This window comes from Crocodylus siamensis, chromosome 15 (genome assembly GCF_052110815.1).
Source record: "Crocodylus siamensis isolate JL-2025a chromosome 15, ASM5211081v1, whole genome shotgun sequence".
Lineage (NCBI taxonomy): Eukaryota > Metazoa > Chordata > Crocodylia > Crocodylidae > Crocodylus > Crocodylus siamensis.
Genome location: NC_143409.1, coordinates 29,896,443 through 29,913,358, shown reverse-complemented (window position 1 = coordinate 29,913,358; position 16,916 = coordinate 29,896,443). Strand labels below are relative to the sequence as shown.

The window sequence follows — 16,916 nt, the reverse complement described above, 5'->3', positions numbered from 1 at the left end:
AATTGGAGGGCCACTTAAATGAGTTTTGTTGAATCGTTGAGGGCCACATGTATGAGCGCAGACACACACCCATGCACAGACATACATGTACACACAAGCATGCACAGACACATGCGCATGCAGATATGTGTGTAGACACAGGCATCTGCAGACACACATGCGCAGGCACTCACACACACAGGAGCACAAGTTTCCTGCAATGATCCCTGCACCAGCTCCTGCAGTTCTTAGACCCTGGCACAAGGCTATGCCAGCTACTCCAGCTGCACTGTAGTCTGAAGTGACGCGCAGGAACACAGTGTGGCATTGACTCAGCCTGGCCATGCCAGGGACTTGTGATGGGGTGGGGGTGCAGGGACAAGGGGACCGGGAGCCGCAAGTTACCTGGCCCTGGCCAGGCCAGTGCTGCAACATGTTTCCCCCTTCTCCCTGCCCCGAGTCCCTGGCAGGTGGCCAGGCCAGGCTGGTGCTACACTGTTCTCACATGCCACTTTGGGCCATGTGGGCACAGCTGGAGCAGTTGGCATGGCTACTGCTGGACCCAGCTGCATGCCAGGGATGGACAGGAGCTGTACCAGAGTCAGACAGGAGCCATGCCAGCCTTCTAGCTGCTCCCACATGATGCTTGAAGCAACATGCAGGAACACAGTGCAGCACCGCAGTAGTGACACTTCCATTCCTACCAAGCCCCAGCCTGTCCTGGCAGGGACCAGATAACTTGTGGCTCCTGGCCCTCTTCCCCCTGCACCTCCTCTCCTGGCAGCAGGGAGAACCTTACTTGAGCTTCAAGTCTCACCGGGGGCCAGGCTGTCTAGTCTGCAAATGGATGTAGGGTCAGAGCTATGTGCAAACAGCCTTGGCAGGCAGAAGACTGCCCAGGAGCTCAGTGTATCCTGCCTTGGATCATACACTGTAGGCTGCGGGGCAGGGCACAGCAAGGCAGGCTGGGCTGGGCTGGGGAGGGGAGTTGCTGCCTGGCCACTGGAGCTGCTGCTGCAGCTAGCTATGGCATGGGGGAAGGGAGAAGGGTGCGAGACGTCAAAATCCAAGGTAGCCATGGGCTGGATACAATTCTCCTTCAGATGAGCAGCTGTGGGCAAGATAGAATAATTTGGTGGGCCAGATCTTGCCTGTGGGCTGTTTTTGCCCACCCCTATTTTATAAAAAGGATTATCACTAGAATCCTTATTTGTAAATCTACTTGACAACTGTCATTTGTATAGACAAAAATCTGCTACACTACCACAGAAAACAATCCCAGCTTGCAGTTCAAATGGAAGGAGTCATTCTTAGAATCAGGCCTTCCAAATAATACATCTACAAAAGTTTCCACTATATATTAACAAACGTATGTCTACACGAGACAAGGAAAAGCAGAGCAAACAACGTTGTACCTAATATTCCAGTTATGTGCCTACATGCAAGATTTCTATGTGTGCAAATATCCACAACCACTGAAGTTAACAGAAAAACTCCCATTGACTTCGATGGGCCTTAGGTTATTCCCTAAGTGAGCTGGATGGAGAGATGAAAAGACTGAGACTGAAAAAGGAGTCGTCACAAACATTTTGGACCAGTTTTTCCAGATAAATATGAACATGTGTGTGATGTTTTAAAAGGAAATTTTAATTACTAAATCACAAAAGCATACAATGTTAAATTCATGTTTCTTATTTGCCAAACATCCAGTTTTTCATCAGTTTCCAATTGGTTTGGTTACAGAAAACAGCTTTTTAAATTTTTAAATTTTTTTTTAACACAACTCTTAAACAAACCCAACATTTGCCCCAAGGAAAAAAAAAATACATTTTCTTGGTAAAGAAAATGAACATTTGGTCACCAATAAAAGGCAATGATTTTTTAATCAATTCTTAAAAATTTATGGCTTGGAATTTTAGCATCTGTTAGGCTGACATGAATCTCTTACTTAATGAAATCTAAGGATAAGTGTATGTAGAAGCAGAAACAATACCGCATATACTTGCCATTTGAACAGAAGGTTCAATTTTCACAATAAATACCAGGAATTTTTAGTGGATTATAGAAATAATCAATGCAGCTGAATGTCTTCAAATGCATGGGTGACTGGTGCCTCCTGAGTTAGGTGGGGCACTTGCCCCCCAGCAGCCAGTCAGCAAGCGGAGGGGGGGAAGGGGGGAGTCCCCCCCGCAGCTGATCCCCCTAACCTGCAAGATCAAGCCCAGGGCTATACGTTGCCAACCCCTGGTCTAGATGAAATCACGATTAAGTGAACATACAGAGGGTTGGAAAATCACTCTCAAAGGGTAGTCATCACTGGTTCTCTATCAAACTGGGGAGATAGCTCAAGTAGGGTCCCCACAAGCATCTGTCCTGGGCTCAGTTCTATGCAATTTTTTTTTAATGATCTGGATTATGGAATATAGATTATACTTATAAAAATCATGGATGAAACCAAGCTGAGAAGGGCTGCATGTTGGAGGAGAGGATCACAATTCCAAACGATTGCGACAGAGCATTCTGAGAAGTCTGAAATCAACACGGGGCACGCCTATACATGCCTATTAATGTAAAGCAATAAGCTCTGAAGCTTATTGCTCTGGAGTTTATTGCTGCCAGCCGCACATTTGCACGTGCACCTGGGAGCACAGCATGTTGAGGTGGGGAGGAGCAGCCCTGGCTAGCAGGAGGTTCCTGGGATCAGCCCCAGCCCTGGTACAATCTGTAGGCAAGGCAAGAGCCCCCAAGGGGACACTTGCCTGCCTGTACACAAATGCCAGGAGATTGGGGAACAAGCAGGAGGAGCTCATCCTCCTGCTCAGTGCAAATAATTATGATGTTATAAGGATAACGGAGACCTGGTGGGACTCCACTCATGACTGGACTGCGGGTATAGATGGCTATACCCTGTACAGGAGGGATTGAATAGATAAAAGGGGCAGGGGTGTAGCTCTCTATGTTAAGGAAAGCTACGCATCCCTGCAAGCTGATCTTGGCAACCAGGGTGGACGACTGGAGACCCTCTGGGTTAAAATATGTGGGGAACACAGCACAGGGGACACAATGGTGGGAGTCTACTACAGACCTCCCACTCAAAGTCCTGAGCTTGACCAGGAGTTTGCTCAGGAACTGGCTGAGGCTGCATGCTCCAGGACCATGGTTGTCATGGGTGACTTCAATTACCTGGACACTTTGTGGGAGGATCACTCAGCAAAATCTGAGTGGTCGCAAAGCTTCCTCTCATGCGTGGATGACCTCTACCTGACTCAGGAAGTCTATGGGCCAATGAGAGGCAAAGCACTGCTCGACCTGGTACCGGCAACTGGGGATGACCTAATCGGCGACCTAGTAATTGATGGGAAGCTGCGTGACAGCGACCACGAGCTGATCACCTTCACAATCTGCTGTAAAGTTGGAAAGTCAGTCAGCAACAAAGAAGTCCTTGACTTCAGGAAAGCCAACTTTAACAAGCTCAGGAGGATGGTCAGTGAGGCCCTAAGGGACCATGACCCCAGGGAGAGGGGAGGTCAAGAAGAGTAGTTGCTCCTCAAGCGAGCGATGCTCAACGTACAAGCTATGTCTATTCCATCTCAAAGGAAAGGCAGCAAGAGGACACAGCAGCCCTCCTGGCTCTCCAGGGACCTAGCAGACCTCCTGAGGCTAAAAAGAAAGCCTACAAAGGATGGAGGATGGGATTCACCTCCAAGGAGGATTATTCTGCACTGGTCCGGTCCTGCAGGGAGCAAACCAGGAAAGCCAAGGCTGCAACTGAACTCCAACTAGCTGTGAGCATCAAGGACAATAAAAAGTCCTTTTTCAGATATGTGGGGAGCAGGAGGAAAAGCAAGGGCAACGCTGGACCTCTGCTGAACCAGACGGGGCAACTGACAACTGACACCCAGGAAAAAGCCAAGCTATTAAATGGGTACTTTGGGGCAGTATTTCATCGGTCCCATGGGACGCCCATGCCCGCTACAGGACAGGGAGGTCCAGGTGAGGGAGATCCCCTGCTCTCCATTAATGCTGACCTTGTGAAGGAACACCTTGAGAAGCTGGATACCTTCAAGTCAGCTGGCCCTGATAATCTACACCCCAGGGTACTCAAGGAGCTGGTGAGCATCATAGCCCCGCCTCTGGCATGAATCTTTGAAAACTCCTGGCACTCTGGTGTAGTGCCCAAAGACTGGAAGAAGGCCAATGTGGTGCCGATCTTCAAGAAAGGGAGAAAAGTGGATCTGGCTAACTATAGGCCTATCAGCCTGACTTCTATCCCGGGGAAGGTCTTAGAAAAGTTTATGAAAGAGGCCATCCTTAATGGACTGGCCAATGCCAACATCCAAAAGGATAGCCAGCACGGGTTTGTTGCGGGTAGTCCTTGCTTGACCAATCTCACTTCCTTCTACGACCAGGTGACCTATCACCTGCACAAGGGAGAAGAGATTGATGTCATATATCTTGACTTCAAAAAAGCCTTCAATCTGGTATCCCATGATCACCTCTTGGCGAAACTGGCCACTTGTGGCCTTGGGTCCTCCACGATCTGCTGGTTGGGAAATTGGCTCCGTGGTTGGACCCAGAGGGTAGTAATTGATGGAAATCACTCATCATGGTGTCCTGTGACCAGTGGGGTCCCTCAAGGCTCTGTCCTTGGACTCACACTGTTCAACATCTTCATTAATGATGTGGACATTGGAGTCAGAAGCAGACTGGCCAAGTTTGCTGATGACATCAAACTTTGGAGCAAAGAATCCACACCAGAATATAGGCGGGTGATCCAGGCTGACCTGAACAGGCTCAGTAAATGGGCGGACGAGAACCTGATGGTGTTTAACACCAAAAAATGCAAGGTTCTCCACCTTGGGAAGAAAAACCTGCAGCATCCTTATAGGTTCGGCAGTGCTACGCTGGCTAGCACTATGGAAGAAAGAGACTTGGGGGTCATCATTGACCACAAGATGAACATGAGCCAGCAATGCGATGCTGCGGCTACTGAAGTGACCAAAACGCTGGCGTGCATCCATAGATGCTTCTCAAGCAAATCCCGGGACGTCATCCTCCCCTTGTACTTGGCCTTGGTGAGGCTGCAGCTGGAGTACTGTGTTCAGTTTTGGGCTCCACAATTCAAAAAGGATGAACAGAGACGCTTGAGAGAGTCCAGAGAAGAGCCACGTGCATGATCAGAGGTCAGGAGAACAGACCTTATGATGACAGGCTGAGAGCCATGGGGCTTTTTAGCCTGGAAAAGCACAGGCTCAGGGGTGGCCTGATGGCCACCTATACGTTTATCAGGGGTGACCACCAAGATCTGGGGGAATGTTTGTTCACCAGAGCGCCCCAAAGGATGACAAGGTTGAACGGTCATAAACTACTACAAGAGTATTTCAGGGTGGACATAAGGAAGGTTATCTTTACTGTCCGAGCCCCCAAGGTCTGAAACAGCCTGCCATGGGAGGTGGTTTAAGCACCTACATTGAACACTTTCAAGAGCAAATTGGATGCTTATCTTGCTGGGATTCTATGACCCCCAGCTGACTTCCTGCCCTTTGGCCGGGGGGCTGGACTTGATGATCTTCTGAGGTCCCTTCCAGCCCTAATGTCTATGAAATCTATGAAATCCTGGCTCAATATGCTGCAGGCTGACTGGGGATGAGGGTGTTTCAGTGTGGGGATAGCTGGCAACCAGCTCTTGCACTGAAGCATCCTTGTGCCCCAGATGCCAAGATGTTTACTAAGCAGCTAATCCCTGTTCCCCGAAGCACTCCCAGGAGTGACAAGAAATAACTGTCACAAGCTAGCAGAGGGTAGATTCAGGCTAGATATCAGAAGGTGCTACTTCACTGTCAGGGTGGCTAGGATCAGGAACCAACTTCCAAGAGAAGTGGTTCCCGATCCTAGCCGCCCTGACAGCTGGCTCCTACCCTGGGGGTCTTTAAAAGGAGGCTGGATAAACACCTGGCTAGGGTCATTTGACCCCAGTACTCTTTCCTGCCATGGCAGGGGGCTGGACTTCATGATCTGCTCAGGTCCTTTCCGACCCTACCAACTATGAAACTATAAACTATTTCAGTCTAATCAGCCCTGCTCAAGTCACATGTGAGATACTGTGTTGAGTTTTGATACCATGTTTTAAAAAAAAGATATAAGCAAACTGGGAAGAGTACAGGAGAGAAGCAACATTTGTAAAACTTATAAGCAAAAGCTGAAAACACTGGGTTTATTTAGGTTAGTCTGGAAAAGAGAAGGCTTATGGAGGGACATGATAACAGCCTTCCAATAGGTAAAAAGTTGTTATCAAAAGGAGGGTGGTCATCAGTTGTCCTGGCCAATGGGGAAAGGACAGGACAAAAAGAGTTTAATTTACAGGAAAGAAGGGGGAGATCAAATGCTAAGAAAACTTTCCTAATCATAAAAATCATGAGACACAGGAAAAGGCTATCTACAGAGGTTGACAAATCTCCTTCATGGGAAGTTCCTTGCTTCAGAGAAAGGGATTGAACTAGGTAACTAAACTATTTTAGTTTAGTAACTAAACTAAACTAAACTAGTTTTAGTAAGTAAAATAGTTAGCTAACTGCATGAGTAAGTGCCTGTACTATTTAGACCCAAGTGCTTAATTTAAAAGCCCAATCAAGTCCATCTAAAAACTTCTACTGACTTCACTACATTCTGGACAAGGACTAGAACTGCAAGCCCTAAAAAGAGCAGGTACGTTATACTAGTAGATTGAAATATGACAAGAATGTTTTTCCTCAAAACATTACTTTCTTTTTATAAAGATGTCAAAGTCCAGGCTTGATCTAACTCAATCTTTAGTTAAGAACTCCAGAATGAGAAATATGATAGTAGCATCTGAAATGTACACCACTGGGGCCAACTTTTTTGGCATGTGCGCCATAAGGTAAATCTCACATTCTCTCTATGTCCTACTCTCATCCTCTGCCCAATCTCTTGCTCTGCCTTCTGCTTCCTGCCTTACCTGCTGCTGTGTTTCCTGCTCCCTCTCCAGTTTGTGGCATGCCACACACAGAGGCTGCCCATGCCACTTGTGGCAGGAGTGCAGCAGGTTGACCACCCTATTTCTTACTATGTCACTCAAGAATTATTTTGGAGCAGCACAAGGCCTTCAAGTTTTCTTCATATTATGAAGACATTCCAGTTTAAAATGGTTTACATTGTTCTAACAGATCCACTGTACTTCAAGAATCATGTGCGTCTTTACGGTAAAGAGTCCTATACTCGATTGATGACTGCTTTAAGACTATGAAAGTTTTCTTACTGGACATAGCTATCTAATACTAGCATCTTCACTAGTAGAACCACAACATGTTGATACAACAAATATATTGTATATTTCTTCAATAAAATTGCAAGTCAGTGGAAGAGAAGGTGCTTGGCATCAAAATGAATCTTGTCACTTCTAAAGTGCTGAAGGATTTCATCTCTAGTCTAATTAACCATGGAGTCTGTGTTCTGGCTATTTCTGCAGAAAGAAAACAATGTTGTCGTTGGCCTACCAAAATATATGCACTTTTCACTAATTATAATTGAAATCTAATACCTGGAATCCTTTTGGAAAGATTTGGTGAAAAATGAGCTGGCAACTGCTTAGAGCAGAATGTACAGGTTGCCTTCAGGTTTTCTTTGTCTGTGTCAAGGGCCTTTTGAGGGTCTTTTTTTTTTTTTTAAGTGTTCATCAACAGTCCTATGGCTTGTTGATTCTAACAGTGTTGCATAAAATATTTAAGGCATGTACATAACTTTTCAATTAACAAACTGCTTGGCTCATGAAAATACATACACACAATTTACAAGTAGAAAATCTAGACTAAATATCTCATGATGAGCAGGTCTCTATGAATTAAAAATGACTTTTCAAATAAAATATTAAATGATATCTGAAATTAAATAAAACATTGGGAAATTAAAGTTTCCCAGTTAAATAGGTTTACTACTTAACTACTTCTCAAATTATGGCTACTCATTCAGCAGGCTTTAAATTTAGATATTAAAAGATTCTAGAATGGAACATCTTAGGAAATACAGCTAAGATAAATATTTTAAGTGTTATTACCAATGGAATCAAAGCTGTAAAGAGCAAGAAGAGTTAAAGACAGACCACTGAATACCCATTCGATGTGCCTTTTAGTTGGTTCATGAACATATTCAGAGTGTGCTAGCAGCATTTTCAGCTTCTATAACAAGTCCAGTATAAATACATTAGTCAAGTACACAAAACAAAAGTCTTAGTGCTCCAATTCATGTCTATTTTGAGTGCTGAGACATATGTGAGTACTAATATAAACCTACTCAATTTTTTTATTTTCCTAGTCCAGCCAAAAAAAATTAAATTGAAGCACCTCTGTAGCAATACATTTGCTTCCTATATTTTTACTAGCGTTCTTACGTCCCAGAGATTCTAATATACTAGCACTAGGCAAACAGACTAAATTTCTAAGTCAAGGTAAAAATTCTACATACCATTAACTGATGCATCAACATGTCCATTAAAAAGGTTATCTTGTTACTAAAAAGAATATAGGTGCAGTTTTCTACACAATTACTGCAGGTCAGGTTATAAGCATGTACTGTATTGCAGAGTGACCTAAAAAGTAAAAATAAAAAGGACTGTCAACAATTTTTATTTAATTTTATTAATCTAGAAAAACAAATATCAATATCAGACAACCTATAATCCAGTAATTTAAATACAAATTAATTTATTTTCCACAGAAAACACAAATTAGCATTAAGTAGATAAAATAACTATTGACACAAATGCAACTGTTTTCAGCGTAGCCACGTATTCCAAATTCTGCACTGTATTTGTTTTAGAACTGGAATTTGGATTTAAAACTAAATTATGCACCTCAAAATGTTTTTTTTTAAAGACTAAGCTCACATATATTAATGTGTGCAGACAACTGTGTATTTATGTGTGAGCATAGGTACATATTAGGGCAAAGGTTTATATCAGGTATGCACACGTGCGCGTGAACACAACACCGCTTTCTTCAACAAAAACTTTTTTGATATTTTTCATTATAGGTACACTAGAAATACTGTACATGAAAGAATATAGATGGAGTATCAGGTAACTGCACCATTTGAAAAGGTAACATTTTACTATCAGCACACGACATCAGAGTCATCAGGTAGAAAGCTATAGAAGCATTTCTTGCAGGTAAAGCAGTAACATCATCCTGCTTTATAGAAGGGCTGGCTTGGACTCTCAGTGAACCAGTCAGAGGAGAGGAGGCGGTAAAGTAATTTCTGCTTGACAAAAGAACAATGAACAGGTGAAATGCCATTCTTTTGCATCAGGCTGCATGTCACCTGAAAAGCTATTCTGGACTTGTGAATCACTGGTGTACCCATTATGGAGTCAGAAAGCATGAAAGTGTAGCAATAGCTGTAAAGAGTTCTGTATTTACATGTCTGACTGGAAGAAAGGTGGCACGTTTATAACTGTACAAGAGAGAGAACTCATTCTGGAAAACTGGGAAGAGGAAAAGGAAATAGTTAAACAATGTAAGTCATAATGGTTCAAAATATAGGCCTTATTCTTCTTAACATTCCACTTCATTTACACCTGTTCAAGGTGAATGCTTTAGTTGTGACAAGGCTTTCATGGAAGTTGGAACCAAGCCTATGACACTCAGTCACACAAAAAGGTACACGAGACCAAGGATCGTATCACTTCTAGTATAAATGTAAAGCTCATTTGTTGATCTAGTTTCTCTTTAAAAATGTCGTTGCTTGCCTATTATTAAGCACAAAGGCACAATGACAAAAATATATAAAACAATAAAACCAATAAACAACTTAATCTTTTTAAAGGGCAGCAGAGATGCAGGTTATTTTTATACCTAATTTTAAATATGCAGGAAATCTCCAGCAAATCCTTGCAATCAGGGACAATTTTCTTCCATGATGGTATTATCTGGGGTTCAGAAAATGGCCAACAAGAGCAATTTGAGATCAACAGACTGTGATGTAACTCAGGCATGTGTTTCCATGTGGGGTCAGTGGCACTTGCCACCCAGGAAGTACTCACACACTAGTGTGATGGGGGCCTAAGCAGTTTCAATAGACTACACAAAAACAGAGTGCTTTACTGAAAATTCACACTTTAAAATGGGTAAGTAGCACTAACTGACAAACGTCTTTAAAGAAGCTGTGAAATAGATATTAGATATGAATAACAGTAAATTCATTTAAAACCTGAGACCTGAAGAAGAATGCATTTCATTCAAAAGCTTGCCTAAGTCTATCTAAACCATGGTCCAATAAAAGATACCACTCACAAAAAATCTTGTCTCTAGCATATTTCCTGGACCATCATAGCTGTAACATCACTCCAAACTACCAAATTAATTTATTTCCAAAAATATAACTGGGTTTAATGTTTTGTTTTTTTGAAACTGGCAAATGTTAAAATGAAATAAAACTAAATAGAGTCATAGCCAACAATATTTACTCAAAACCACCATATTATTAATTGTATTGTAGTATTCTACTGTCTTGTTACAAATTAACATATTCATTTTGACTGGAAGGTAATCTTTTGGTAATGTGGTTCAAATGGAATAAGTACAGTATCTAATCACTACTTACTGGGCAGCAGAGTTTCAATTTGTTTGGTTTCAATCTACAGTGATAATCCCCATGGAAAATTCAATTAGCATGCTTCTTATGTATAATGTTTAAAACTAAATGTATCCTGTGCAACTAAGTTCTCTCTTCCTGTTGTGATTTTAGAGGTTTATATCTTTCATTTTTGTTCCCAACAGTAATATTGAAAAATTACTTCTCAGATGACTTAGTTATACTTCTTAGTGATGATAAATCAATACATAAACACATGGAGCTAGGATCAGCTAGAGACAGCAGCAGTGGCAGTGGCAGAAATTCTCTTTCCCTACACCTGCTTCTGAGCTGGTAAGGAACAACCAGGGGACTGGACAGGCAGGAGGAAACTGCCTGCCCATGCTGCTGTCCTGGGCTGAGCCCAGCCCCTCAGAGCCCAAATAGAGCAGGCAGGAACAGTTCATTCTGAAGCCTTCCCTTGTCCTGGGACAGCAGCAATGGCGGGAGAGGGAGGGGGATGTGCCACTGAGCATGGAGGAGAAAGGTGGAGGAGGAATTTTTACCCAATCTGGGGACTTAGAAGTCCCTGGCTGCTGCTCCCATGGTATTCTCAAATGAAAGGGGGTTACAACTACACTACTCCACCCCCTCTAGAGCACACCCATGTCTTAGCATATGCATTTACAGTTAGAAACAAAACCAACAACAGATAATGTTAATTTTCAATGTAAAGGAAAGATTTTAATTTTTCACTTTTTGGAAAACTGTCATCCACTATTGTAAAGTAAGGATCAATGAATTTAAATATGAAAATATATTTTTCTAACCCTTCAAATTTGAAGTCAGCAGGTTAACTTTTTATCATGATTTATTTAAAGTTTTCTTATTGCTATACTCTATTTTTCATAATTCCAAAGAATACTCATTCTAGATTTCAAAAAGGAGAAACTTTCCTCTTTGGTGTAGAATAAATTAACCTGAAATAATGCACCCTTGCTTCTGTATTTCCCAAATGAATCTTATGTCAGAAAAAGTATTTGAATTTGCCAAAGAATCAAGTAATGCATTTGAAAGGGTGACTTAAGCAAATGCATGTCAAATTAATTTTTCAATACAATAAGAAGGGTTTTTAACTGATAACATAAGCTTGTTAACTATAGACTGCTGTGATTAGAATGTATTTAGACATGTTCTTAACTAAGATGCAGTTATATAATTTTTTATTTCAAATTGGAAGCGTCAGCACTGAAGCAGGCCCCAGGTGGTTTGCAGTGTTAAATGGCAGATTAAAGTCAGCACAACTAATTTCTTTACTTTAATCTTATTAGGGGAACAACAGCTGTCAACTGTCACCATTTCTGCACATGGCCCCGGAGACAAGCAGAATACTGCATGTGTCAAGCAAGAACTTTATCTGAATACCACTCAAACTCACCAGCTTCAAATCCTAAATGTATTTCTGACATTCTGTGGTAAGAACATTTTATAGTTCACATGTAAAAATGATATATCAATAAAGCTATCAAAATTACATTATGGTAATACAACATGTTCCTTACATGAAAATGTTTTTTTTATTGATGTTGTTTTAAACTTTATATCACATCCGCAAATCAGCTTTAGAGTCATGTTAAATTGCATGTGTACTCAATCCATGTAATAAGTCCACCCTCTGATGTAAGTGTTTGCTTGTGAAAAAATCTAACCACAAATACACAACTTCTGATACATAAAGTTTGGTTTACAAAAAACAAGTTCTACTTGGAAATTTACCAAAATCTGTGCATACACATTATATATTTATTTTTACAAGAAGCATGTTAACTTTCAATCAATAGCTGCAAGTCAGAGTACAATACTTTAGATTATATGCTCTTGCTTCTCTCTTTAATATATGCCAGTGTATCACTACTGTCTTCAGTGGAGACTCTCATAATTTACCATGATATAAATGAGTGGAGAGTCATGACCTGTATCTAAAATATAGAAAAGAAATAACAGTGTCCCACCGCACAAAACTAGTAATAGTGCACCATGACATGTCGGTGAAAAGTCGCAACCTTTCACCCCATAAAATCAAGGTACCATGAACATATTAACTTTGGAAATAAGGATTTATAAGTTAATTTCAAGAGCAAAAGATTGGAATTAAATGCAAGTCCTGCTCCTCCCTCCTCCCCTGAAAGCTCATTTCTTGGGGGAGATATTATAAAAACTTAAAATTTATAAGAAGCATGGTTCTGCTACCACAATGGTGAATTGCAAACGTTTAACCAACCAGTTCTGTTGGAACAGAACCTGAAGAGATGCCTGAATATTGTTTTTATTACTGTGAAAGGTGTTGGCTTAGAAATGGTATTTAAAGGTTTGCTTTTTGGGAATTGGCTTATTGGTATAGATATATGCATTACAAGGGTTCAGAATGGGCAGCAGGTGTTACTTCATTTCTAAGAAGCTTGGGTCTCATACTCAGAGTTTCTCCTGGCCCTGGAGGCAGACAGGCTGTCTAACACAACAAGGCCAATGGATGGACACAGCCTGAAACTTGGGGCATAAGCCATACTGTCTAACACAACAAGGTCAACAAGAACACAAAGTCTGGGAACCAAGGTAGTATGTTCTATACTGCGCATAACACAAGATAAGTGCAGCTACCAAGGCCTCAGAGCAGGGGCTCAGCAGGAGCTGAGTCCTGGTTCTGGGGGAACAGACCAAATTAGAAGGCCCAGAAGGCTATGTGGATGTGTGACCACAGAGAGACAACCAACCAGAGATAGTCATGGATGAAATCATCAGGAGGGAAGGAGAAAACAGAAGCAGAGACTTGACAGTAAAAAGGGTCCCTCCCTGACGCTCTTTGTCTTGCCTCTCCTTCTCCTCCTTCCTGGTCCCTCTTTGTCCCACTCTGTTCCCCAAGAGGGGTCCCCATTCCCATTCCCCTGGGAAGGGTCTCCAAAGCTGCCATGGACAGAGGGCACAGCAGCAGCCTGTCTCATATACCTCACTGGAAGGGGGCTGTGGGCCTTGTCATCCAACCTTCAGGCTGCTGACACCTAAGAGAGAGCCTCAGAGTGGAGCCTGCATCCTGGTCAGATGTACTTTGACTCTGATGACAGCCCTAGGATTTGGTAGATATGTAGAATTGTCTGATTGTTTATATTGATTCTTTTCTATTATCACTGTGTATCAATAAATTTGCCTATTATCAAATGCAAAGGTTGTGGTCAGTCTGAGGGTGGAACAAGGTATCTGAATCCTAAATCCGGAGCCAACAAAAGAGAAGAAAGAACTGTTTTGCTGTTTATAGAACAACAGCAAGCGGAGGTGGGAAATACAGTGTTTTGAGAAGACTGGAGAAAGAAGGACAAAATGGCCATGCAAAGAAGAGGAACAAGGCATGGATATGGGATGAAACTAAAACTAAACCAGGCAAATGTTGATTTCTGAGGCTATATTTCTACCTTTAGGTGTGGAAGTCTGCATAAGCCATAGAGACTCGCTCAAATGGTTTATGATGCCATTATAAACCCTCAAAGGAATTACAGCCCCATAATTCAGTTACCTATTTATGCTATGCATTATCAATGCTATCTTAAATTATCTAGGTCAAGCAAAAGGGTTCCTCACACTAAACCCTGCTCACAATTACTAAATAAAGCAGAAACAAGAAGCAAAACCATATATTTTTTACTGGGCGCGTTTACATGTTTACAGCGACATAGCGTCTGTGGTCAAAACCGTGATGCTGTAGCTACATCACTGTAACAACATGCTCCCCCATTATTGCCGTAGCAACGTGTTACATAGTGCCTAAAAATAACCGTGTGTGGCATGCATCGTGCAGTACTGGCTGTTACTGCGCTGTCTTTTCCTACTTCCGAAAGGAAGTACTAAACGACAACACAATAATAATGGCGCCACAATGGCATGTGTAGACACGGCTACTAGGTAGCATTTAATTTAGGAACCTATGCCTCTTCTACAGAATCCCTCTATTTGAGAGCCTACTTTGTCCATGTCTTTTCATAGCATCTGATTAAATGAGTTCTTGCTCACAAAAGCTTAGGCATATCTGATCTGCCTCCTGCCTCGTATAGAAACTGTTATATGACATGTGACAAATGAAGTATAGACAGTCCCAATATTTACATGAATGACAAATGTAGTAGATACCTATATGCAGTTCAGAAGCCTGGGCTTATCAATTTACTCATTGCAAAACAGTATACAGAGCTTCTTCTATCTGCATACTTTGTTCATATACAGGTTTAACAGTGCAATACTGCTTTTTATTCAAACCCTAACAAATCTGAAATCCATCTCTGTTACAAAGACAGGATAAAGTGGGCATGAAGAGAGACAGATGTTGCAGGTTTTGGATGTTGATCTTGCAAAGAGGTAATTCTCCTCAAACAACATTTATGCCCTTACACCAACTGCTGGTTTTCAATGTGTATTTCCCCAGAGGGAATACCCTAGCGAAAAGGATTATAAGAAAACCTACTTTGCACTTCAGGTAACAGGCTTTATGAAGAACACTTCAGGACTGACTGAACAATTAAGAATCCTGTTACAAGATATGTACTTCTAAAGCGAGTAAAAAGTTGTAAAAAAATGGAAGAGAAAATCTGAAAATGATCCCAAACCAGGGTCATTAGGATTCACAGTAGAGATGATATCTTTTATTAGATCAACAAGTTTTTTGCAAAAAAAAGAAGTTTTTAACTGCAAGCTTTCAGACAAACACCTTTCATCAGGCATTGGAGAAAAGATTGTAAAAGTTCTCCTGGATAGAAATGAAAGTTCATATTTCACAGGATTTCACAGAGGAATCAATACATGGAAAACTCCTTTGGGCAGTTAGTTCATAGGTGATATGGAGCCTCTCACCTCCTGTGAGGATCTGTGATGATGCAAATTACCTTGAAACTAAGGAAGGAGCAGGATCTCAGGTTTCAGGTGGTCACAGTTGCTTCCTGCTTGGGAAAATATGAACATATCATTTTAAAAAATTGGCTAAAATTGTATATCTTGCTTGTTTCAGGTATGCAGGTTGTAGCCTCCCAGCCTAAGGTGGCAGTTAATCCTGTCACTGAAAAATCTTTCATTTTACACAAAAAATACTATCAATTTTATTAATTTATGTTATTATGAAGACACTATTTTCTACATACTATGCCACAGTTCTAGTTCCGATGAGTTTCCCATAGGGCTGTGCGAAGCTTCAGGGGCTGATTTGATTCGGAGGAGATTTGGCCTGATTTGGTGGGTGAATCTCTGAATATGAATTGAATCAGGAGACCAATTAAAAGGTCTGAATTGATTTGGAAAAGATTTGGACAACTTCAGTGAGTCGGGCAGCCCCTGCTCGCTGCAGCAGGAACCTGGACCTGGACTCCATGCTGGTAAATAGGGGACAGGGGGCTGAAGAAAGGTAGGGGACCATACGGGGGACCCCTACCTGTTCCCTCAGCTTCCCTGAGCACCCCCGACCCCCACCTGCTCTCCCAGCAGCCCCCATGGCTGCCCTGCCTGGCCCAGTTCCCGGCTCTTTAAAAAAAAGCCCCTGCTGCTGCCAGGTGGGGAGGCCATCCCTGCTGCCCCCCACTGCTCCACGCTGTGTAGAGGACTCTGCCACAAGCCCCCCAATCCCCACCAGCTCTGCCAGTGCCCCCATGGCTGCCCTGTCCAGCCCCAGCTTCTGGCCCTTTAAAAAAACAAACAACCCCCCCAACTCACTGGCTACTGCAGTGGCCTTGGGGCTTCTGGGGGTTCATGGCAGAGCCCCCCCCGCAGCATGGAGCAGTAGGGGGCAGCAGGGATCACCCACTGCCAGGCAGCAGCTGGTGAGCTGGGGTTTTTTGTCTTTTAAAAGGGCCAGGAGCTGGAGTGGGCGGAGCAGCCATGGGGGGGTTGGGAGAGCGGGCAGGGGTCCCGGGGCTTGCAGCAGAGCCTCCCACATGGCATGCGGCAGAGGGGGGCAGCAGGGATCACCCCCCCACCTGGCAACACCTGGTGAGTTGGGGCCTTTTTTTTCAAAGAGCCTGGAGCTGGGAGGGCAGGCAGGGCACCCACTGAGAGCAGGCGGGGGATGGGGCCGATTCGGAGATTTGGCTGTGGCTGAATCTCCAAATCAGATTAGGCCAAATTGATTCAGGACAGTGATTTGAATCACTGAATTGAATCGCTGTCCCCCAAATCAGCCAAATCCAAAGTGAAAACTAGCCACTTCACACAGGCCTAGTTTCTCATGCTAATATGAACTTTGAATGAAGGAAGAAAGAGGCAGTATGACTCAAGATGCAAGGAAAGAAAAAATATTTTTTATTCCAATGAGCTTTTTAATTGTA

General features: G+C 42.7%; 1 protein-coding gene across 7 annotated transcripts in view; it reads right to left on the bottom strand.

Annotated features, from left to right (window-relative positions):
• The window catches only part of SCAPER (S-phase cyclin A associated protein in the ER), a 378,523-nt gene that overhangs the window by 103,644 nt on the left and 257,963 nt on the right, over positions 1 to 16,916 (bottom strand). For all 7 annotated transcript variants that reach the window (XM_090028843.1, XM_090028845.1, XM_090028844.1 and 4 more), the window contains one exon: positions 8,458 to 8,581. In XM_090028843.1, coding sequence (XP_089884969.1) covers positions 8,458 to 8,581 — 124 coding nt within the window. The remainder of the gene's footprint in view (positions 1 to 8,457; positions 8,582 to 16,916) is intronic.